Consider the following 25417-nt stretch of genomic DNA (forward strand, 5'->3'; position numbering starts at 1 on the left):
AATGTTTCAACAAATAAATATCAAAATTAATTTAGTTTAATTTTTTTCACTGATATTTTCTATACATGTTTAAAAATACATTAAACTTTGATGCAATTACGGAAGTGGAAAAGAGACCTTGTGGCAGTTAACGATCAAAGTACTGTTTCTTTTGGAAATTATCTTGTGTCAATAATTGTAATTAATTTTTACGTTTCATAATATGGTCAAGGATTTAATTACTTGATTACTGTTACGTACATGTGAGCATAAGATAATTATTATCAGGGAATCCCGGCACTCGGATCAAACGCATTAAAGTAAAAGAAGAAAAAACTTGGACAAAAAATGAGTAATTGCGAAACGGAAAATAATAATTTCGAAAGTATTTTATTTATTAAGAATTCAACCATGAATGAATTTTGTTTTGTTATTGCAAATTATAATTTCAATTTGTTTAAAGTGTAAAATTTAGTAAGAAAAGTAATTGTGTTTGATGTGATGCAAATATATGAATCGAAATATGTTTTAATAATTGGAGTAAAGAAACTGTTTGACATTGAGTCGAATATATGATTCTTCGTGATCGAGATGTTATTTAATGGGACATGAAACTATTGAGGCTAATTTCGATTTGTTTAGAGTAATTGTACGTAAGCGTAATGCGGGCAGACTATAGGAGTATTGGTCTGATGGATGTGAATGGAGCCGGAGGTGGCACGTGGACAATAAGTTCATTATCACAGCGCGAGAAAGTCCAGAACCATCCAAACAAATCCATTACTCGCAATCAAGATAATTGAAGATTTACAATTGGAATTAGTGTCGAGTGGATTGCATAGGTTGACGACTACACATTGAACGCAAAGAAGAGCAACAAACCGAACGGGAAAATATTGGGACTTCTGTTTGCGCCCAATTCACAAAGAAGAGTTGCTAAACGGAGGACGAAAAAAAAAGAGACGTCTTTTTGAAAGTATCGAAACGTTCTACATTATTATTAAAAGCGTGTCGAAACAAGACGGACGAGGTTTGCATTTTCATTAGCGACCGCAATTCGAAAAGCGAACAATTAAATATATATATATATATTTGACGTATGTTAAGTGGTTACGAAATCCACGGGCCGAGAAACCCTTTTGCGTGCTCGTCGTTGGCGCCGCCGATAACGAGAACACGTTCCTCTGATTACGATCTGCCTGTTTTCTCGGCGATTTAGAATAATTCATAAACAAATAGCGCGCCGTGTTATCACGACACGTTTTCGCATTACCTGTGTACTTTGTTTTGTTTCCCCACTACGCCTTTCCACTGTTTAGTGTAGTAGTATTTGCAAATTCTTGGAGTACTTAGACTTTCTGCACTTGACCCGTTCATAGGTCAAAATATCTTTTTATGGAATATCTTAACCAAAGTCAACAATTTTTAGTTATTATACTTAATGTGTATCTAATTTGAGTATTCTCAACCTATCAGAAAAATATTATTTCTTGAGTTTTTTTGGACTTCGATTGTGTATCAAATTTTATTATCTCAACATATCATATCAACATATCATACAGATCAACTGGACCATCAAAAAAAGTCAAAGTTGTTTCTAAAGATTTTTGGATTGTACAAAACATTTTTTCTGAAATTACAAATTGAAAATAAATTAATTATGTTAAAGTCCAATTAGATTTATCTGTTGCAATTCCTTACCATAAATCTTCTTAGCTGTGTTTATGATTTAAGAGTTATGTAACACACTTTATTATATAATAGCATAATTGGTACTATGCAATCAAGTATTTTGGTATAATGAGAATCTTCTTCAACTATTGCAAATATCCATTCACAAATCTTAAGGTTGGACTATATATACAATACAAATTATTTATATTGATTAATTTCCGGTTAACGGAATTCTGAGATGAGACAATAATGGGATTTTATTTTCGCGACAGTGAACAAGACTTAAGAAATAAAGATCCTAAAGAAAGAGTGAGATAACTGCTGTAGATTATAGTTTATATAATCGTTTATATACATGCTACATTCGTGCCGAGATAAGGTTTCCCTGATAGGTGGACATGTATCATTGATAATTGAAAGCGATATATTACAACAAAAAAAAAACTTTACACATTCTAATATGGCGGGAATCGAAATGTTCGTTTGCCGAACGAATTGCAGCTCGAACAGAAAATAAAAAATACAATCAATTATATAAAATTCAATCGAGTCGAATTCAATGAACATCAATTGGAACCTCCGAAGAACGCTATCCTATTAAAACGCGTTGCCATATAATCACTCAATTTGCTTCAGTAAAAGGGACTCTGTTGCGTGTGCTATATACTGCATGCACGCACCGAGATGGATACAGACAGCATACCGATTGTTTTTGATCGAATGATGTAACTGTGCGTCGTTACAGAATAGGGGGCCGTTGCGTAACGCCCGCCGAGCGCGGGCTTTTAAAGTCAATGTCGGAATGCGGCTTCCAATTCATTGGAATCAATTAAAGACGCAATGGGATTGTTGTTTTTTTTTTGTTCCTCTCTAACTATTCTTCATTTTTTTTCTGCTTGTTACGTTTTTTCTTGTTCTGCTGTTTTGTTATTTGAAAGAACACTTCTTGATCTTTGGAGCGTTCTTTCCGAGAGAGAGAAAGCCATTCGGTAAAACCCAGCAAGCGAAAAAAACAAAGAACGAACCGATAAGTAAATACGAAGAACAAGAAAAAATACAGCAACAACAAAAACTAAGCTGTACATAAACAAAATATAAAAAAAAGGAGCAGCAGGACTAAGAACAAGGTGTTACGAGTACGGATTTTCCATTTATTAAGTGATCGAATACAAAATTCTCGTTCTTCACTATTTCTTATTATTTAAGGCAATTATCCAATTTGTACGCTCCATTTTTATTAATTCTTTTTTTTTTTAATTGCGGACACACGCACAGGCAAAACGGTTAACGGACTTCGCTTTCCTTTTTTTTCTCTCCTTTCCGTTTCCGATTCAAATTCCTATTCTTACACAACTTTAGCTTTAACTTTACGTCTACGCTCATCGTATTGATGTATTTATTATATATTCACAAAGATAGTGCAAATTATACATAGATTTTCTAGAGCAAGTATTAAGTCAAATTAGTACTCGCACGTTACCAAGTCAATGCCACACATATGTCAATGCTGTAATTATTAATGATCCACATTTAGTTACTTATTTTATTTGTAAATCTTTCACTTTATTTACTATATTCTTTTTAAATGTCCTGAATCGTCTTCATCGTCTCAAACGTTTTTCTAGACATGTTGGGAACTTGTCTTCCATCCAAGTACTATACTTTAGACACTTTGTTTAACTTTTTTACAAATATTTTCTGTAACTAATTCAGTATTAACGTTGTATTAATTATTACACCTAAATAGTTTATTTTTCAAAAGTTAGGTTATTGTCACTAAACTCTACATACTTGGCTTAAATTTCTTTAAGTAGTTTTAATTTCCAAATAAAAAAAAAATAGTTTCTTCATAGTTGCAATATAGAACATTGAATGTAAGAAAATGATGAGGATCTTGAGGATAAAGGGAATGGAAATGACTTAATCTAAATTTGGTTTTATTATAGTAAATAAGCCTTTTGCAAAGTGGATCAAGGAAAAGCGTTTTCCACGTAGGAGGACTTCAAGGCTTCGGTTTTCAGGTCGATTTTGCAGAAGGAAAGCATGATGATGATGGCTGAATACGATATAAGGCAGACGTTAGGTCTGTTGAATAGACCAGGTCCTCCAGGATATGCGTGGCAGCACAGCTCAATGGTCCACTTTCAAGTGCGTGAATTACGGCCGAGCAATTTATCACACAATATTGTAATAAAGAATTCAGGTTGAAAAATCCGAAAACTCGTTCGAGATTTACTACATAACTACTCTCAGACGCGGAGGAGAGTAGTAGTACCTCGAAAAGTGAAATCAGCTATGACAGAGAACTAAATATTTGTAATATAATGTAAGAAACACCTTACTCCTTGGGTTTATCCAACTCGGTTATATAAATTATATAAATTCAGATCTTGTGAAAGAGGTCGAGATGGATGGAATCGGAAAAGTAATTGAGCATTTTTGTTTTGTTTGTTTAAACACCTACAATCTCGTCTCGAGATAAAAATTAAATATATATATATATACATATATATGTGACATCGTCTTGAGGAATCCTTGCAGTTGATAGGAGATGCCCCTTTTTACAGATTAACACGACAACTAAATAATGATAACCCATATTGTCTAAGCAAATACGGTGTGCAACTGCACTCTCGATCTTGCTTAATTAATAAATAGAGATGATACGTGTACAATGTTCGCCCACTCCAACGACGATAAACGAAGCACCGAATTTGTTTAACTACCATCATCGACGGATAATGAAACCAATCGGTAAGAGGCTCAACATCGAATGCATTGGTATGCTTCGCGAAGAGAGAGAGATAGAAAACCTTGACTCGACAGAAAAAAAAACGAAATGCATTTGCACAAACCGAACAATTTCATTGACATTAATAACAAACTATAGTGAAATCGATTAACCCCAAACTAAATGAAACAAAAATAATAACAATAATAACATTTTCGTTGTATAACTTTCTATTATCACAAATTACACCAAGGTTTGTTGAATAGATTAAAGCGGATCATTAAGATATTCCCCAAGGTTTCTGGGAGAGGAAAAAAATGTATCTTAATTCATTTCAATTTCGTTATTGCACCGCAATTAACTGGTTTGCGCGAAGGAGGACCAATAAGCAAACGAAAAAAAACTTATGCAACGGCGAGGCTTTAGCTCAAATTTAATGCCATGCAAGTAAATTGGTTTAGTCATTTTATTTTTGTTTCATCCGATACACGAATAGCGTAATTTTGCAATTGCACAATTCGCCCGACAAACGATGCTCATTTAGTCTTTATTTCGTGTCAAATTACCGTCCGAGGTATTCCCATCTCCTAGTCAAACTTTAAGTGCATGCAATTTGTAGAATCGTTATAGCTCAAACAATTGTAAATAAATTTAAATCATTCAATTTGCAGCAGTATTTTATATTAGTTTTAACTTAAATCTAGATATTCATTATTTGTAGAACATACAATTTCAACATTATAAATTCGACTTAAATGCATATTTGTAGGTATTTTTTTTGAAAAACTAAAGTTAATAAGTATTTTATTACAAACATAAAAGTAGAGATGATCAACTTTTGCTGAGAGAACAAAATTAAATACAGAGCTCACATTTTATACCGCATACCAAGGTATTGCTCATCGAATCATCCAACAACAAATGATTATACCTAAGGTTTAAGTTTGTAACCATGATCGTCATAAGATTAAAGATGAACGTCATCGTCATTAGCGTCTTTAACAGTTTGCGAAGGAATCGCTATAATTTACGAACTCGGGACAAAATAATAAACGGTGTTTACTCTGTCATTTGTTAAGTAAATGTTACATAACCGGGAGAGTGCGAGTGCCCATAAATCAAACGTGAGCTGCTTTTGTTTGTATTCTACCGTTCTTTAATTTTTATTCCATTTTATACATTTCTTAAGTTATTTTTACCTTCCGTTCATTGCGTATCTCCACACAAAACAAACACTCTTATTTTATTTGACGGTGCATTTTATTGTCGTTACTAAATTTATTTATATACGTGTATATTTGTATACGACGATAGGAATAATGAAATGAAAAAAAAAATATATATATAGAAAAAAAAAGAAGAGGAATTGCGGTCACTGATACGAAACATGTCTATGTAGTAATAAAGTCAGAAAATGTCGACGCTTTGAAATTACGTTTGCAGGTGATAACGTATCGTACGTATTCAATTCTGCATCGATCGCGAATATTTCGGAATTATATAATTTGGAAGCCTGGGTTGATGACTTAGATTTAATAAACTTAGCAGTTGTTAAACTTTTAATATTTTGTATTTCGAATATTGAGGTACCTCTTCGAGTTTCTGTAATATAACAAGTTTGATCTAAACATTTTTCCGGTTCATAAAAAACGTAAAGTAATAACGCAATGTATCAGATTATTGCTTCTTGCGACACGAGCGACAAGGATTTTGTTATGAACTAGACCAATTTTCAACAAAATGCACGCTGGATATATATGTAAACGAGGCAATTGCTCAACTCTGGGGGCAAAAACGAAATTAGGACAAAGAGAAACAAAAGTTCCGGCAACAACAACAAAAAGTTGCTGCTTGAATGCATCGCGAAGGTTGCCGATGAAATTCCTTTTGTACATTCGGTAGAGAGATCAAATTTAAACTTCATCTGAATCTCGACAAATCAATAGTCACATTGTTACGCGGAACGAAACCCTGGATTCGTTCTTCTGTTTTGTTTGTTTGTTTGTTTGTAATTATTTGTATTGTGCCGTTCTTTGTTTCCATTTTACATTTGAAATGAAGCGTGTTTTATTTATGGGACGCAATTGTTTCGTTAATTTGAGCGGGAAACGCGTGCAATAATTTTTTAATCCCCCCTCGTTTCAATTATTGTTTTCGTCGGCGACGCTTCAACCGTGAAGATCAAACATATTTTCGTAATCACCGCTTATTCCGTCCGCGAATTACTGTAATTACTGTACGCACTCTACATCATCGGACAAGTGGGTCTCTCTTCCTTCCTGGATAATATTTTCATTAAATGATATGAAGAATACACACTTTAACTACAACATTTCAAAAAAATATATTTTATTGACTGCAAGGACCTATTAATTAATAATTTTATACAAATCAGAGAAACTGTTCTAATTTTAGATAAATGTTGATAAGAGTGAATAGAGAATATGACTTAGGATATTTTGAAATACTAATAACAAGACCAAAAACAAAATTACCTAAAAATGATATTATACAAGGACTACAAGGTCCTATGCTTAATACAAAAAATAGAGGATTTATGACACATTGTATGAATTGGTCAACTTTAAGGTCGATTGATAACTGAGGAATAACCAACTCTACTCTTTTACTTTTGAGAAGCTGTCCCAAAAGTATAAATGGCCAAAATCAATTAGTTAAAGTTCGAATTGCTTCCTCTCTTTGCAAACTTAAAAAATGGCTCGGTGGTAAAAGATTTGCCAACAATGAAGAGGTGGAGTCACTCACTGTAAACACGGTATCGAAGCTATTGAACATCGCTGGGAAAAGTGAATCGAGCTATTTTTTGTGTGCTTTCTTTGTTAAGTCGGGTTCATCTGGGACTACCCTCGTATTAAAAGAAGTTAAGAATTGATTAAAATCAATTAATTTGTAGGTAAATTTAAGAATAAAATGTAGAATAGGATCTAGTGTTGATAACTGGGGAACAACTGATTTAACTCTTGGAATTATGTAATTGGAAAGAGCTATATAATGTCAATAGGTGACTGGATATATCGTGCGACCTCAAAATCTTCTCATCGTCTCTATCCAACAGATGTGCAAATCCTAATTAAACAGTTAATTAAATGAGAGGTAATTGTTGTTCCTACGCGTTCTTCAATACCAAGTAATAGAGCCAAAACAAAAGTTCTCTCCATACAGATTTTGAAGCACACTCACGATCATTCGAAAGTAGGCAAATGTAAATCGAGCCTAAATGCTATCCATGTATGTGTGTATGTTTATGGTTGTGTATGTTTTACATTTAGTAATGTTTCGTCGATTCGATTAAATTTTTCCTTCGAAGCTACAATGGCAACAAAGTGGAATTATTCATTTTTAACCCACTTCGCGGCCGGCCGTTACGTTATATAATCCCACCGAAATCGTATTCCGCGATGCCGTGTGTGCGTTTCGTATGTGAAACTTTGGCGCTCCCCGAAAAGAGCCTAAGAAGAAATTCAGGTCACGACGAGGGAACCCTAATCCATTGTGTTTATAATTTCGTATCGCTTCACAAATGTGAACCGATGGCGAAGAAGTATAGGAAGACATCGATAAAATGGAAGAAGAAAAAAATAAATAGAAAAGAAGGTTCTTAACAATTATAAAGCATCATTCGCGTTACAGAGTATCAAATTTCGATTTCGTTTAGGAAAAAATTAACTCGCTTCTCCACGCTCGGTTTGTGCAAATTGCAAATTTATTGCTAATAATCATCGAAGGACGCTCCTCTAATTGGTGCTAAAACACAGTTCAACAATGCGAAAAAAAACTTAAGTTTGAACTTAATTCAAAAGGAGATATAAAACTAAGCCTGTTCGAATCCAGGCAATACTTTAATTTCGTATGGATTCAAATAATGACTCAATAATAGATATGTAACAATAAAATCGATTCAAATTTGATTACTTCAAGAATTTTGTTTGATTCAGTAACAAATAAAATTATATTTCTAAGCTCGGAATATTTACAAAAAACAAATAAAAATCCCCTGTATATCAATTTCTAAGCACTCGAGACGAAATTTTTGTCAAATTCAATTGATATATTTACAGAATGTAGCTAATTATTTAATCTGTGTTAAGCCTTACAGATTAAACTGATATGAAACGGTACTCGCCGATCGAGTGTCTTATTTTTCAAGTTGATTTGATAAGAACCGTTGTTCGAATCAATTAATGTCAGTTCCTTTCGTTTTCATTTTTTTTATAATCCAAAATGTAGTCCAAGAAAACATTTTTTTTTCTTCTAAGAGATGATTAAACAGAAAAAAAACTCAATATTAGAAACTATTATAAGACATTTTTTTTAAAGAAATATTATAAAAGCATTCACAATTTTATTTATTTATAAAAAGTTTTGAATATATATTAAAAAAAATATTTTCTTAGATTTAAATATTGCAAGAATTTAATTACGTAAATTTGCATTGTAATTATTAATTTAAATATATTTTTTTTAATAAGATTAAATGAATTTACAATGCATATTTCCATTATTACAACAACAAAAAAATGACTTTCTCCGTAAACAATAAATGTTGTTTTCTCGTTTCGAAACGACAATTAGCGGACTTGTGCAAATATATATATACTTTTTAAATTGTATTGTGGATATGTAAGAAGTTGCGGTTAAATCGCTACAGTGAATCCTCTTAACCTTGGGGAAGGAGCTCGAGGCTAATGAATTAATAATAATGATAATTCAGATGAAAGAAATGAAATAGTGTACAATATAAATGTAATACAGAGTACAAAAAATGTACATATTAATAACGCGTTACAAGGCGACGACGGATTTGGAGCGTTTGCATAGATAAAGCGTTAAATCGCGACACAGAAAGACCCAGTTTCGTCTAATATATTTCTTTCTAGTGCTGCGTTTATCAAAAAAGTCGAGGATGGTTCCTCTAGCAATTCGAAATTGTGCGTGTTTGGTTCCAATTAAAAGCATATTAAAGCAATATTAGTTTCGGCCGTTTTCACTGCTTGTTTGCTTTTTTTTTCGTTGTTAGTTTCATTGTCGGCAGGAAATTCAAAACGCATTCCGATCCGTATTTTTGTTGGTATTACGATTACAAGTTACGTGCCTGCTAATTGCATCGTGTACGCTCGTGTCGACAATTGAAATCTGCTGTTCATATGGGTTACGAAATAGTAGCGAAAACGTGCGGAGCTAGTGGGGTTGCCTAGCCGGATGGAATTGGGTGCGAAATGGTTTTGGTTAAAAATAGGCACAGAGCTTGCCAGGATGCAATTGCCAAACTGGCACAGAGAAATCGCGATTTTCGTTTGCAATTTTCACTCTTCCCCTCCACAAAAAACGGGATGATAGCCGTCACCCCAATTACCCAACGATTAGATAATACCGTTTTTTTTAATAACGTACCTTATCTAGGGAAACTTCTGCCTATCTTAAATTTTCTGCGTTCTACATCTGTTGCAAATTTGTTGCAATATTTTTTACTATTATAACCATTTAAATACATAAAACTACTGCAAATAGGAATTTTAACAATTGTTAATAAAAAAAATAGTTGTCGGTATATAGAATCATACTTGAAAACGTTTAACATTCAAAACTAAATATGCCTATAAACTATAAATATTCTCTATTCTTAGGATATTGTTAAAGACATAACATAAGTATAACATAACATAATATAAGTCTTCAGTATTATTGCTGGATGTAAATATTAATTGAAAACAGCTCAATTTATTGTACTAATTGAATAAACATGTTAAATAAATGAAAAATTCTTTGAAATATTTCACATTGTAATATTGTAATTCAAGTATGAATGTATTGGTTGGGTGGTATAACAAATTTCTTGTCAACAAGAAGCGCACAGATGCAATTCCGGCAGTGTGTCATACCTCTGCCATCATTTTCACAATTAAGTAAGCAACTACTTCCTGCTGTGGATGGGATCGCGGAGGAGCCTACGCTGCGAATTCAAATCGGCTACGTGCGAAGAGAAATCCCATTCGTCCCGTCCCGAAAAATGGGACGGTGGTGGCCACGCTTAACTAACGCCGATCGCAAAAAGTTTAATGACTGTATTCAACTGTGGTTTACGCTCATCGTCATCTTCGACTCGATAATCGTTCACATAATATCCGTGTCTATACGTTTACAGACGCTTATATAATTCCTCGAGCGTCATTGCATTGGAAACTAGTTTGCGGAATCGCTGTAAATTTTTAAATATAAGATTAATATATTCTAACTTTCAATGTGTCATTGGAATTCCTAGTCGAAAATTACTATAATTATGAAAAATACAAACTTTGTATAATGTTAAAAAAATATAATTTTAAATTACAAAATGAAACTAATTCATATATATATATATATAAATATTTGTACGTTTTTTAAGAAAAACTTTAGATTTTTTATTTTGCTAAAATCATGGTAAAAATTTGTATATTTTTAATAGAAATAACATATCAAATTTTCTACTTAAAATTATTATTATTTAGAGAAAAAATTGAAACTTTGTATGAAATTGTAAATAAATATGTAAAAGTATATTCTATAAATAAATTATATATATATTTAAAAATAATATCACGTTTCTAATATGTATTTGTTTTCTTTTTAAGTTATTCATTGTGCAACAATGCAATTGTTCTGTTCATAGTTTTGGTAGGTATTAAAGGTAAACAAAGTATCAAAGTATGAAATTACAATCCGATTTATTCTAGATAATCTCAGTATAAATAGTAGCAAAAAAATGTTCCTGCTTTATCTTTTAATGGTAACATCAAATCTTAACATGTCGTCCATATTGCTATGCGAAAGGCATTCCCTCAAGGACGAAGCACAAGCAATTTCATTGCCCATAAGGAAATCGGCGTTGAAACATAACGAAAATAGTGTTTTCACGGGTAATTAAGTTTTGCATAATTGCAACGTTTGTTTGACTGAATCCTCAACACGTTTCCAAAGACGGATTCGTAGTGGAAAAAGACAGAATAAAACATATATCAAGACTTTTAATGCAATTAATAAAGACAAGAGGAATATTTCGCAAACGTCGCAAAACTTTTTGTACTGGTTATTAATTAAAATTTTGTTCATTTCAATCAAGTAAATATAATCATTGAAGTGGTTACTGCTGCAGAAAACGAAACAATAATATAAACTTCACATATAATCATCCAGACGAGCTCAGCAATTATTTTCTTAACGGTTGTAAAACTTGATTATTATTTTTTGTTTATTATCGCAACCATAATTAATTTAACCGATTCTGCTTTTAATAATCTTTGACAATTGAATTTCTTCCATATTTAATCGTTCTTATCTTTGTTTTTGTAAACAATTACGAAATGTTATGCTTATTTATGCTTATGCTTTATTCTTTAGGGGAATACCCAATCCACGCTTTACTTTTTTTTAATAAAAAGAAGTGGAACTTTTTACTTGAACTGGAATAATGTCATGATTATAAGAAGAGAAGTTCGGTATTTTTCCAGAAACAAATTAGAAGGTATAATTATCGAATCGATGAATTTTCGTGGTTGTCGATTGATTGAATGGTCACGCATTTCGGGACTCGTCGAAGACCCTCTGCGTTGCCAGTAAATTTGATAATGGAGACACCAAGGTCGTTGCTCCATATCCGATTTGTGTACAAACAATGTGGACCAAACGGAATGCGATAAACCGGATCATTGATCTCGTGAATGGAAGGAAAGCCGGCTTTTTTTCAGACGATGTGCATTTTCATCTATCGGCAATTAGCGGTTTCAGAGATTGCGACAAAATCGCAGATAAACTTTGAACCCTGAATTGAAATCGAGAAATTGATTAACGCAAATAATTCTTAATACTTAAAACAAATTTGATACGCACATTAAAATTTTTAAATATTCAAAGATGGCAAAAAAATATATTTTAATTCTAATTTTCAATAATAAATTGAAATCGAAAAATTTATTAATGAAATTAAGAAAATTTCAATTTGATAAACATCAATTATTTTTTTTTTAAATATTCAATTTAGTAGTGGAAACAAACAATTGTCCAATTACGTAATTTCAGTTTCAAAATGTTATTAGTCGAGTGAGACGTGAAGTTTTTAATTATGAATTTTAGTAAAAATTCATGTAGTTAGTAACAAATTAATTAGAATCAATATTAAAAATAGTAACTGATAAAAAAAAAGTTAAGATAATCGATTTATTAATGTTTGTAGAATATAGTAATTAATTAATAAAAACTGAAGTGAAAATTGTTTAAGAAAGTTTACTTATGAATCCTTGAATTATGTAAAATAGATTTTGTTTTATCAAATTAAAGCAAAAAAAATAAAAGGGGGTCGGTGAATTGATTGATCAAATAGTGCGGTTACGCTAATTGTTTGGGTAATTATTTTTGTACGTTCGGTAAGAAGTGTTGCTTACTTTGTGGAAACGTTACACGTGCGACAGTCGCACGACAAGAAATCAAAGTTTCTGCTAAGTCCGCATAAACGGTTCGAAAAAAAGTTTAGCGGAAAACAATGGAAAAAATAAAAATAATACTAATACTAATAAATAAATAGTAATGCTAATAGTAATAATATAATAAAAATGTTGTAGTAAATACCTTACGTCTTCTAGTAATGATATTGTAGACTGGCATTTTTGGAAAAGTTTATGTTTTGTTGGAAAACCTTCCGAACGTAATTTTTGTTTAATACATGTAGAGTGCGTCTTCTTCGGTTCACAGCACTGTTTTTGGTATTTGTTTTACGGCTTAAGCTCGAGGGGTAAAGTCTAATGTGCGGATGGACAACTTTCGCGGGAACTTTTCGCTGGGTGGACAAAGGGGAGGGAGTTTAACAGGGCGGCACAGAAATGGCTGCACTTTTCGACTGCGTCGTTCGTCCGTTGTTATTTGTTGTTGTTATTCTGTTATTATTTGTTGTTTTGTTGTGCGCGGCGGCGGCTCTCAAAACGTAACGCACGGCAGTCGATTATGAACTAAGAAGCGGCCACGCTTTGCACTAGGATAATGAATAAACGCTGGCTGCCTGCGGTCGACGCGCGGCTCCGAATGCTCCACAGGTGGCTCCGCGGGGCTCGGACCTCGGTGCCGCCGGAGCCGCCAGCGGATCCCTAATCGCGTTATCGCCAGAGACGACAGCGGGTCCAAGACCCGACTCCAATACAAGATGACAACGCTTATCATCATCTTATCCAGCCTTTAATCGAAGATGAGTAGCGATTGAAGATCTGTCTCAGATATAAATACAATCAATGTTCACTTAACATGCATTTAATTAACTATCCCAATGTAACAGTTTTAGTAACATTTTTTTGTTATTAACTTAAGTTATATATAATATTTAGGCCTTTAATCGAAGATGAATGGAAATAAAATATCTATCCTTGAAATACATACAAACAACATTCACTTAACGTACACACATTGTTTACTGCCCTACTGTAATGATTTTAATAAATGTTCTTATTTTTTAAAATTTAAGTTCTAAAATATTCCCATTTATTTTACATAGACATACAATTAACGTACACTTTGTTAAATACATTAATCGCATTTTAATATGCATACACTAATTCGCCTAACGTACATTTTCACTAATATAAAAAATTACAAAAAATAAATTATTTATTACGTTTTTGCAAATATTGGGAATTTGAATATATCTTTTTAAATATTTGATATAATCACCACATTTTTTAAATTCTAATTTAAAAACTTATTTAATGTAATTGCAAATTATTTATTAAATTTTTGGAAACATTATGAAGTAAGATTGAAAAATATTGTTCTTATTTTTTACTTATATAATGTCAAATACAATTTATATTGTTTTGATTGTCAACAATTAAGGAATTTACACCAAATAACAGTTTATAGTTTATTATATAAAGACATAAAATTTATCAGAGAATTACATTATTACAAACGTTATTCTCTTATTTTATACATCTTCAATAACCTTCAATAGAAATTTGGAAGTAAATTACATTTTAATACTAAGACAAATGTTGTGTTAAAAATAATACAGAAAATGTATCTTAGTTTAGTTTTGTGATTCGTTATAATTTATATAATTTTTAAAAACTTTGGACAATTTAATTACTTTGAGTTAAATAATTTTTATTATTCGTATTAAATAGAATCAAAAAATTGTAAAGGTAATGAATTAATTTAAAAGTAATTTAGGTTTATATACAAATCCTTATACATTATCCTTAACTATCGAGTAAATTGTAGAAAAAAAAATAATAACTCGTTTCCTGCAGTCGTTAACTTGAAATATCATTAGCTGCATAATGACTGCATTTAATTTGTGAAACGAGCTCCGAAAATTTTAAGATTTATCGCCGAACTCGTTTAGGTGGAAAAGTCCTGCAACAAAAGTCGTTTTCCCAGAACAATCGAAACGAAATAATAAAAAAAAAAGTTTTACTATCCGGAAATAGATTATCCAATTTTGTTTTCACGAGCCGGTGACTCTATTATTTGCAATTATTTATATTTACTTTTACTAGCCGCTAATTATTCCGTTTCCATTGTGAATCCACGACAAAATCCAATGAATGAATGTCGCTGCATTGTTTTTTTTTTATTTATTTATTTTTACATATCTGAAAACGTTCCAAGTTCACATGCAATTACTGTTAATTTTGCTGAATTGCATGCAATAACTGTAGGAGAATTTCGGTGTTGATGCAACAAAAAAAAATGTGTGTGTATATATGTTATGATTATATGTTCATTGCCAAATCAATTGTCACCAAAGCCAAGAATCTAAGGAATTTACGACATTGATATGCCATTAAAACATACAAATAATGATAATCGTTTCATTATGATTACATCGTGCGTGTTTATCGCGCGATGATAATCATCTCTCGTACCTTTTTTTTATTGTGTATTCAAATGTTTTGTTGCCTTGCGAGGTTTCGCAGGTGTGTGTCTAATCTGGAGAGAAGGAGATGAGGATAATGTTCTTATTATCACTTGATAGGTTCTGGTTGCTTCCTATATGCCAATGGAACAATGTCGGTGTAAAATGTGTGGGTAAATATTTGAAATGATCGTTTTCTTGTACGAGAGGCGAATAGCTCTAATTGAATCTAAACGATATATAGCAAATACTGTTCTAAATTTGACTATATTCAGAGCGATCTCAAAAACTATTCCATACACTACAATTTTTATCATTAAAATTGATAGAAGTTCTTCATATTATTACCCATATTCTCAATTCTCTATTTTTTTTTTTGTAAAAGTCTATTAAAATGTTAAAATTATTTAAATCATTCAATGAAATGTTACTTTTAAAGTTATGTAACTTGATTAGAAAAATTAAGTCACGCAATTACTTGAATACGTTTTTAAACAAAATTTCTTAAAATCTTCTGATCCAACAAAATTATTTAGTACTTCTTCATAATAAAAGATCGTTTTCAAAGTTATATAACTTCAGCTCAGGCAACTTTCCATATGAAGACTAGACTAGATTATCCATTAGATTAGCTAAATCTGAAAGTTACGTAACTCAAATTTAACCAACTTTCCAAAAAATTTCTCCGAACACAATCAAAGAATTGTAACTTCTTTTCATTAATAATCTTCATTAAAATAAATCCTCATCAAACTTAAATTAGATCATCTAATTAATCCAAAAAAATAATTAATAGAAAAAAACAAAATATCTTATATAAATTATCTATAAAAACGTGATAATCACATGAAAACAGAAACAACACGCATTTAAATGATTCAGAATTGGTTCCAGCTGTTCAATAGATAGTATTAGATTAAAAAAATGTGATAAAGATATTCTCAAGATCTTCGATATGATCTTGAGATATCATTTCAGGTGGGTAATAGATATGAATTTAGTAATTTTTGGTAAATTATGGTAAATTGAGGCCATCGCTAAAGGAAGTAAGTTCTTTTCATTGGCAAGTACATACTAATTTAGTGAATTTTCAAATACAATAGATTTTTATAGATGTATTTTATGGAACATTTTCTCGATAATTCATTTAGACAATACTGAAACTTATTAATAATTGTTTAAATAATCATTGAAGATTGATAGTTAGAAATATCAAACATATTTTAAAACAATATTTTACAAAGAATGTTTTAATTTCATGATATTATAGTTCTATTGTGCTTCGATAATTTAGATAATAAGACACAATGATTAAGGTATAATTTTAAGACAATGAGAGCAAATTTCCGCTTGAATAAAAGGAGATTACAATATTTTTTGTTTACATATAAAAAATTGACAATATTTTAAATTGTTAAATTCAAATGTAAATATTAAAATGTTTATATGCACGAAATTTTCACTATTGAATATTTGATTGAGTATACTTATTTATTAGATTTCTCTAAGTTTAATTACAAATATATTACATATAAATTACGGTATAACCATTGAGATAAAGCTACAAAATGGGACTATACAATATTTACAAAATTACTTGTATTCGGCTACCTGTACAAGTATTAACAAACAAGGATTTTTTTAACAGATTACGTAATGGGAAATACCAGTTTTGTAACGTTCATTGTGTAAACGTTACATAATACTTTCCAAGTACTCGGCTACTTGTATAAGAACCGTCAATAAAAGACAATATTACATTGTGATTCAAGTGTTGAACCAATATTTTTGGTGTATTACTTGTAGCATTTTCCTACTTGCCTTCTTCTAATATTAACAAATTAGGTTTATGTTTAACATTTAAATCTTTTATATATTGTTATTTACAAAGTGATTACTTGTCAAATATCGTGTATCAAAACAGCTGGTATTATTTAATAAGATATTTCGTAATAAATGTAGATTTTAATCGCAAAAAAATATAATAAATGAGTTGTGAAAATATGGCAAATATGTTTTGATTGTATGTTATCAAACGGTGAGTCATGCTGAGCACTGTAAATAGTGTACCTATTGCAGGTAGGCAATTGTCTACAGCAATTGTCATATTATGTTTGTGAAAATAGAAACGGGAACGTGGCCAATGGTCGAAATATTCCGCACAGCAAAAACCCTGTTTCTGCGCCAGCGTTTTTCGAAGAGGCGGACGGACTGTCGTGGTGAGGAAGAAAGGTGCACAGAAACGGCAAACAACAAACACACCAACAAAAAAAAATTGAAAGAACAGAAACACTTTCTATTTGACGTGCCTAATTTATATTCAAAACTGTATTTGTTATAAATTACATGATCGAATGGTCGAACCGTTTGTGTACGATATTAATTATAAATCAGCACGAGAGACCGCATTTGTGCGCATACATTAATTGCCAAACAAACTTTGCACAATTCAACCCAAAAAGCAGATATTCATCGGCTTCCATCATTATTTATTTTATTTTTTTCGATTGTGGTTGTGCGATTTGCATGCACCGGCATGCTCTTTCCCAGAACACCTCCAATTACGCAATCGCCTTGGACTCTTGATGGGACGGGTCTTCGCTTCGTGGTGGAGAGACCCGATTCTTCCCTCCACGTGTTGCGCAACCCATCGCCTTGGCCTCTCGCTACCTCCCTCCATGGTACAAGTGACGGTACGTACACCATGGAAAGACCGGGAACGCGCGAAGCCCAAGTTCGAGGCTGCACATAATCAGACCGCCAGACTGGATTTCGAATGGTAAACAATAACCTAATTGCATAATTACAATTACATCTACATATATTCACAATCTAAAAAAAAGTCGAAAAGACATTGATTATCCTTTTAGATTAAAAAAGTATACTTCTACGATAATTTGTACATAACATATGGATTTCGAATGGAAATCAATAACATAATTGAATAATTATAAAATTAATTAGCTTTTTATAAATTATATATCATTAATGAAAATAATTCATGAGAAACTTCAAAAATATATTTTTATATGTACGTTGTCTTCCTAAGACAGTAGCTAATTTTTTTATTTTTGATTATTTTGAATTGGAATCACCTTATTTTAAGGTCATTACTGAATTTAAATCCCAAATTATTTGGACAAAACAAATGCACTTTATCTTTCTTTCGTATTCAATTGTGTCTCTCCTTTTCAAAGGCATGTACTAGATATATTGATAATTGTATAATAGCTATGTTCGTTGATGTCGTAAGTGAGGACTGTCCCATGTGCATTGAATCCTACCAAAACGCTAAAGGCTCAATATTCCCGAATGCTCGAGATGTCCTATCAAGGCTTCAATTTCATATAGCGTTTGATAAATTTAATTCACTTTGCGTTATTTTCTACACGCTATATTTGTTATGTAGCGATAGTTTAATGTCATGGGCGACGTAACACACTTATGCTTTGTTTTTGTATTTTGATCTCTTCTATTTTTCATTACTTTAATCATACCATTTTATAATCCACTACATCTTACAAATAGTTTTATAAATCCCAACTTAATTTCATTAAATTAACCATTGATATCTTTTATTTCTTGAATAATTATATTATAGAATTAAATCTAAGTTTCCAGTTTTTTTTATAAATCCTAATTATTGCAATTCGTGCGAAATATGCGAATTTATTTAATTTAGTATTAAATAAGCCGTTCCTAGTTTTTGAAAAATTCGTTTTTAAGAAAGACCAAGATTGTTTCTGGAAAGATTTGTAGGGAAAATCCACTTTCGTTATTTATGGCATAATTTTTATATTTGTATATGCACATGAATACATAACTCGAAGTGCATTTAAAATTCTTCGTACGACAAATTTGCAAGTAAAAGTTGTCTCGACCTGCGTTTCATAACATTCAATTATTCAATCGAAAAACTACTATTACATTTCATTTTATTTTCATTCATTTTTATTTAAAAAAAAAAAGATAATTAAATTAATTAAATTAATTGAATTATTTAATTTTTAAATATAAACTTTTCATATAATTGATCATTTTATTAACTTAACAATTGAATTTTTTATAACCAGAAATTAAAAACATTGTTTGCAGACTTTTGATTAGTTTATTATGTGTTAATTGTATCATAACATCATAACGTCACCACAAAGTAGTTATAAAACATGTAATTATCTAAATTGCAACGGTGAAAACAATTGCCTAAGGCGAAGACAATAGATTTAATTAAACAATTACATTTGATAAATCCTATGCAGTTACAAAACTTAAAATTATTACAATTACTTTTTGATTCTCCAAATTATAATTTAAAATTTTCGGTATATAAATAAATAATTGTATTCACGCTTATAGTTTGATAAAATTATTAATTAATAAGAAGTAAAATTATTTCAAAATTTTATAATCAAATTTGTATTGAAGTAAATTAGACAATAGTTTTTTTTTTTTTAATTATTTTCAATAAAATGTAATCACTTTAATCGTGAAGCTATTATTTGAAGTAGCTAGCGATTAGAAATGTAACTTTGAAAGCATTTCACTCGAGATCTACAAAACAACATTCCTTTATCTTGGAAAAAAGATGGAAACCTGATTTATTTATTTTTTATTGCGGGCGGTTTCAGTGGCTCCGTAATCGTTACTCATTGCATTTCAATTGATGCGAACAAACAACAACAGTCGCCGATTTATCAATTAAATGGAATAAAAAAAATGCGTAACGAGACGACGATCGAATCCCAATGATTTGAAGCGTTAATTCGTAGTAATAGCCGGAAGAATGGGAAGCTATCCTTGCTGGTACTAAACAGAACTTAGGAGCCAAGGCGCCTCCTATTCCCCTATGAACAGTTATCTCGATATCCATTTTATATAACACATTATCCGGGCGATGTTAATTTTTTATATATATAATAAACGCAAATATGTGTACAAAGTATTTATAAGCTCAATGACGATGCTTGCCCGTACCATATTTCTCTTAGTAAGTAAGATGTTCTTCTTTTTCAAATTTCTGGCTCATTGTGTCGCATTTTACCGTCGCGCCAAATGTGATTGCGTTATCATCGTGGCCTTATCACAGTTTACCTATTTAAATGTTTTTTTTTTATTATATTATATATTTATTTCATGTATTGCAAGCCGTTTATATCTTCCATTGTAACAAGCGTTTACATTGGAATTAAGACGCGCGCGGTGAGGAATAAACCGGTAACCGGTAACGTGGGGGAAGAACGCTGCTAATCGTCCGTTTGTTTTTCGGAAACTACTAAGCGTGAAATGCGAGGATGTTACATAAGGATGTGCATAACCAGCTAACGGTGAATGCGTTTACAATTCGAACGAAATTATGATAAATGAAATTGAAGTAGTCATTATCGTTGCAAATAACTGTGGCTTGGGAAACGCGACGTCCTTGATCGTGTGGCGTTACGAAGAATTGGAGGACGTACGTACACTTCATGCTATTGGATGAGTAGCTCGAGTAGCATGGTTATACTATGATTCCATTCATTATCCGGCACTAGTCCAGCTATTTGTGGGACTTCATTAAAACCTCATCATTTATAGAGATTCAATCGACGCAATAATATGAGTTAAGACGTCAGAAATGACTACAAAAATATCTATGGCTTTCAATAACAATCAAGGTTTTTAGTATCAAGTCATAACTTATTTAAGACCATCGCAGATTTTTATGTACACATTAAAAGCTCCAACTCAGATTCAGTTATAAATTTAGAAACTATAACAACATTTATAACTAAAAAAAAAGTTGAATTCTAAAAATCGCAAATTTCGCAATCAAATTTATTGAATTTTATAACAGATCGTAAAAAATATCCATAGAGATAGTAGAATAAAACCGTTAATAAGGATTATAAGAAACGAAAAAAAAAACCAGAGATTAGTTAAATCAGGTTATCAGCATAATCTTGGTTATAAATTATTATAGGTAATCTTAGGTGTAGAGCCAACTCACGTTCGTGATAAAAAAAAGTAATTCATTATAATTCAATTAGGTACGATATTGCTAAATATCTTTTTTTTTATATACATAGGAAGCAGGTGATAAGTAGACATAGGTTATCACTGTCTGAGAAATATAACCTATATGTTTGGATGCGAGTGTCAAAGATAAAATATTTAATCAAGCTAAAATGTAATCAGACTTTGATCCTGATGAATCAAAGAAAGAAGTGATACTGTTTCCCGCCGTATGAAGAAACGAATTAAATGTTGTTTAATGTTTATTATGTGAGAAAAGTCCATTGATGCGATAATTTCCAGCAATTGTTCCGAAATTGAAATATGACAGATTATAATAACGTATTTATTTTAGTGATTATTTGCTAAAAGTTATAGGATTTAAGATTTAAAATGTGTATTAAACGTTTCTTATATAATTGGATTAAAATTTGTTAGGTTTGTTTTAGTTGCGCAAAACTAGTTGAAAACACACAAATCTTTGTTTTCTCATCATCACTAGTTCTACGCATCTTGTTTTCGGTAATTACCCGAAATCGCAAAATGTCCATATATATTTTTGTGTGATAAAAATAGAAACAATACTACGCACCGTAAACATATTAAGCTACGAACGTACTATGCACACATCCAGTGACATCTTAGAGACATGACTCTATTTACTCTTCATTACTGGAATCCCACTTAATCCAAGCATAATTAATGGTGACGCCTTTCACTACGCTGATGATAAAACAACACTGCCGTTGTGAAATTACCCCCATCGCAATCAACTGCATGATTAAAAAGAAATGAAAGAATGCCCGAACAAAAGAAAATAAACAAACAAAAAAAAGAAGTGTACGTAAAACGACAATTGAAATATACAGAGCGAGTGCAAAAAGCAAATGGGATTCGAAAACCCATTACGAATGTAATTTTCTTCGCAAGTTTACGATCGCCAGGATGAAGAATGTATTTTAGCAGAGGCAACAAAACATGTATTTATAACGTAAGTGTACTGAAGGAGCAGTTGTTGCTTAAATAGAGTCGTCCAGGAGCAGGTTTTTCGGGATGTTGCGTAAGCAATCCTAGGTAGACGGGGATGTAACGCTAAGGATTGCACGCGAGGCTGACGCACAAGGTCGAGCTTACAACAACAAGATAATTTAATTATTATATTTAAAATGTGTAGTGATTTTTTTAACGACCGTATAACTATTAAGTAATCGCAAATGTTTTAAGCAAATTTCGAACGCCGTGAGGCGCCTGTGGACAATATTACACATCTATTTCCGTTCTTGCAAACAAATGAAGAGAAATACTATATACGTACATATATTTATTTATATAGATATATAAATGTAAGTATATAGATATAAAAAAAAGTAAACGTATACATCGTAGCGTGTACTTATTTATAATAAGTGTTGCAAGAACACATTAAATGGGAGGATACGAACAACAGCGAACGGAAAAAAGGAGTAACGTGTAAATGCATAACAGTATCAGCACTCGAACGCTAATCCTTACATAATCGACATTTTTCCCCGACCATTATTACCTCAAAATCTATACAAATATTGACACTAGCATTAATTGCAAACCAGATTAGAACTGATTCTAATGGAGGAGGAGCAAAATAATCCCATTATGCTCGAACGGAAATGCTGCATTAATTTATATTTTTCAAGCGATTTCTTCGTTCATAAACGTGTCTGACTGATAACTCGCAGCTTTACGACGCTATTAATCGATTAACCATCAAGGATTATGCAAAAGAGGATTAAATAATCTTTATTGGCGAGCCGATTTGAACTTCCATGGGAAAGGCTAAATTTAATAGGATTTGACGAAATCATCCTGGAATCGGTGTTAGCGCTCTAGAAGAATAGTTTTCGGTAGTATTTGGTATCGATATCGGAGCGAAATTTAAATATCAATCAATTTTTCTGACACACTCTCTCCGTCTACATTAGCAGTTTATGTGTGTCATTCGGGTTTTTTGGAAAGTTTCGCTTTTGTTGATGTTGTTGCTGCTTTAAACAACAATAGAGAAGAGGAAAGAAGGGGAACTTGAAATTAAAGTTTCGCTTTGTTTTGAAACTTGTGCGTTTGGTTGCCTAAATCACACTCACCCCTGATGTACTTGTAGCGGCTGAACTAAGTGCTGGAGACATGGCATGAACCTCGCTTGGACTTGATGAGGTATTGAAATTGAAGCTTCCTATAGGTGTGAAGTCCGCTGCCAGCGAGCCTCCTCCAGGTGGTAGCAAGGAGTTGCTCTGCTGCTGGAATGATTCGCTTAAATACTGGCGGACCTGGCTTCGTTGCTTCTGTATCACATGGTATCTGGTCGGGTTCTCCAGTTTGGTTTGCACCTAGCAACAGAACTTGATTTATTTCTTCTTCAGAAAATTTAACAGATGGTCCCAACTCACTTGCAACACCTGCGGAGGGACTTCCACGGCGATGTTATGCAGCGGCACTCTCATAGAACTCATCTGCTCTTGTTGCTGACTCTTCTCCATCCGCTCCTGATTCTGCTTACGTTCTTGCTCCTGCATAGCCTGTTCCCTCATAAGTTGCAGTTTCAATTGAGTCCTTGATAATGGATTGACAGTTTTCAAATTCGGTGGGCTGTAATCAAAACTTCCATCAGAACTTTATCCCACTTTTGACATTTGTTTGTTAGTCTTCTTTAGTTACATGAAAATTTATTATTTATTTTACTTATTTCCATCTATAGATACATATATCATTATATGTTTGAAAATAGAATTAATTTTGTAACAATATTAGTTAAATAAATAAAAAAAAAACTTCAAAGTTAAATTAATTTTGCATTAAAAACTAGTTTTCTTACACGATCAAAAGTTGCGAATTTTCTTTGCTAAATTGCTTAACCTTTCGTTTCTTTTCGATAAATTTGTTATTTATTTTGAATCCAAAACAGGTATTTGGAAATGTCAAATTTTTGATTCACATTGCCCAATACAACTTGATTGATTGCTCATCTTAAATACATTGTGTTGTTTGATTATAACAAAATGTAAATAGTAATTATTATATTTTTCAAACATTTAAACCTTTAATTTAACTCGAAATAGTCGTAAGTCGAATTTCATACAAAAAATAAATAAAATTATAATGAATATATATACTTAATCAAAATTAATAGCTTTTATTTAATATTTGTTTAAGACAGTGTCTCCATTTTATCGATATGCTTATATCGAGTCTATACACGAGATATAAGTGTATGCTAATAAATAGAATGTGTATCCAGTGAAATGAAAAGTACATGTATGTAGTATCAGTTAGTGAACTTGACGTACGCGAGACATTAAACATCCGCTTATCTTCAGTACATTATAAATGGAATTAACGTGATTATAGTGGTTGATGTCGGTTGGCATATGCGATTTGCACGTATGTGAATGATCTCTGTGATGCATCGAAATAGGAAGACAAATATTACACCATATGATAACCATAGGAATCTGCCATCATTACTACTGTGTACATTTTTCGTTTTTTTCCCCTATCTAAAAATATCGCAAACAAAAAGAAAATATTCGCAACTTAGTGATCTTGTACAAATGGAATCAATCGTATAAAATTTGATGGAACACAGTTCGAGCGTATTTTTAGTATGTGCCAATGATATTAACAAATATGACCGCCTTAATGTAACTAATTAACGAACGGTTAGCGAAAACCGGTATTTTATTACAATTACGTTGCCATGTCGATCTGCCCACAGAGCAGAGCAACAAAAGCAATGTCTAAAATTAGATGAGACAACGCCGGTGCGGGTGGATCCAAGATCAATTCTATACATCTATTATATTTATATTTTTTTTAAGTAGTAACAGTACATCATTTTTGCTTCTAGAACCTTGGCTCTCTAGTTGCGAGAAAGTTTTAGTCAAGACTTAAAGCGATCTGTGGACACTTCGTATTAGAGCATTTTATATGGTCTGTTAATTAAACATTACTCGATGCGTCAACAACGATGATTACAATGCCACCAAATATTTTAATGTCGTAAATCGGAGTGTTTGCTAAAGCATTAAGGCGCTCCAAAAAAAATAAATAATAATAATAATAATGAAAATGAAGTATAGAAGAAAAGTTGCACTCGTTGAGCGTAGAGAAAATACCGC

At 31.7% G+C, this 25417-nt stretch overlaps 1 protein-coding gene across 3 annotated transcripts in view; it reads right to left on the reverse strand.

The window, feature by feature from the left end:
- Positions 1-25417, reverse strand: part of LOC108557332 (transcription factor EC) — a 33535-nt gene that overhangs the window by 4281 nt on the left and 3837 nt on the right. For all 3 annotated transcript variants that reach the window (XM_017913812.1, XM_017913811.1, XM_017913813.1), the window contains exons 2-3: positions 23690-23888; positions 23387-23629 (exon numbers count right to left, since the gene is read on the reverse strand). In XM_017913812.1, the coding sequence (XP_017769301.1) occupies positions 23387-23629; positions 23690-23888 (442 nt within the window). The remainder of the gene's footprint in view (positions 1-23386; positions 23630-23689; positions 23889-25417) is intronic.

The sequence above is a fragment of the Nicrophorus vespilloides genome, unplaced genomic scaffold, assembly GCF_001412225.1.
Source record: "Nicrophorus vespilloides isolate i.1.1-1 unplaced genomic scaffold, Nicve_v1.0, whole genome shotgun sequence".
NCBI classification, from domain to species: Eukaryota; Metazoa; Arthropoda; class Insecta; order Coleoptera; family Silphidae; genus Nicrophorus; species Nicrophorus vespilloides.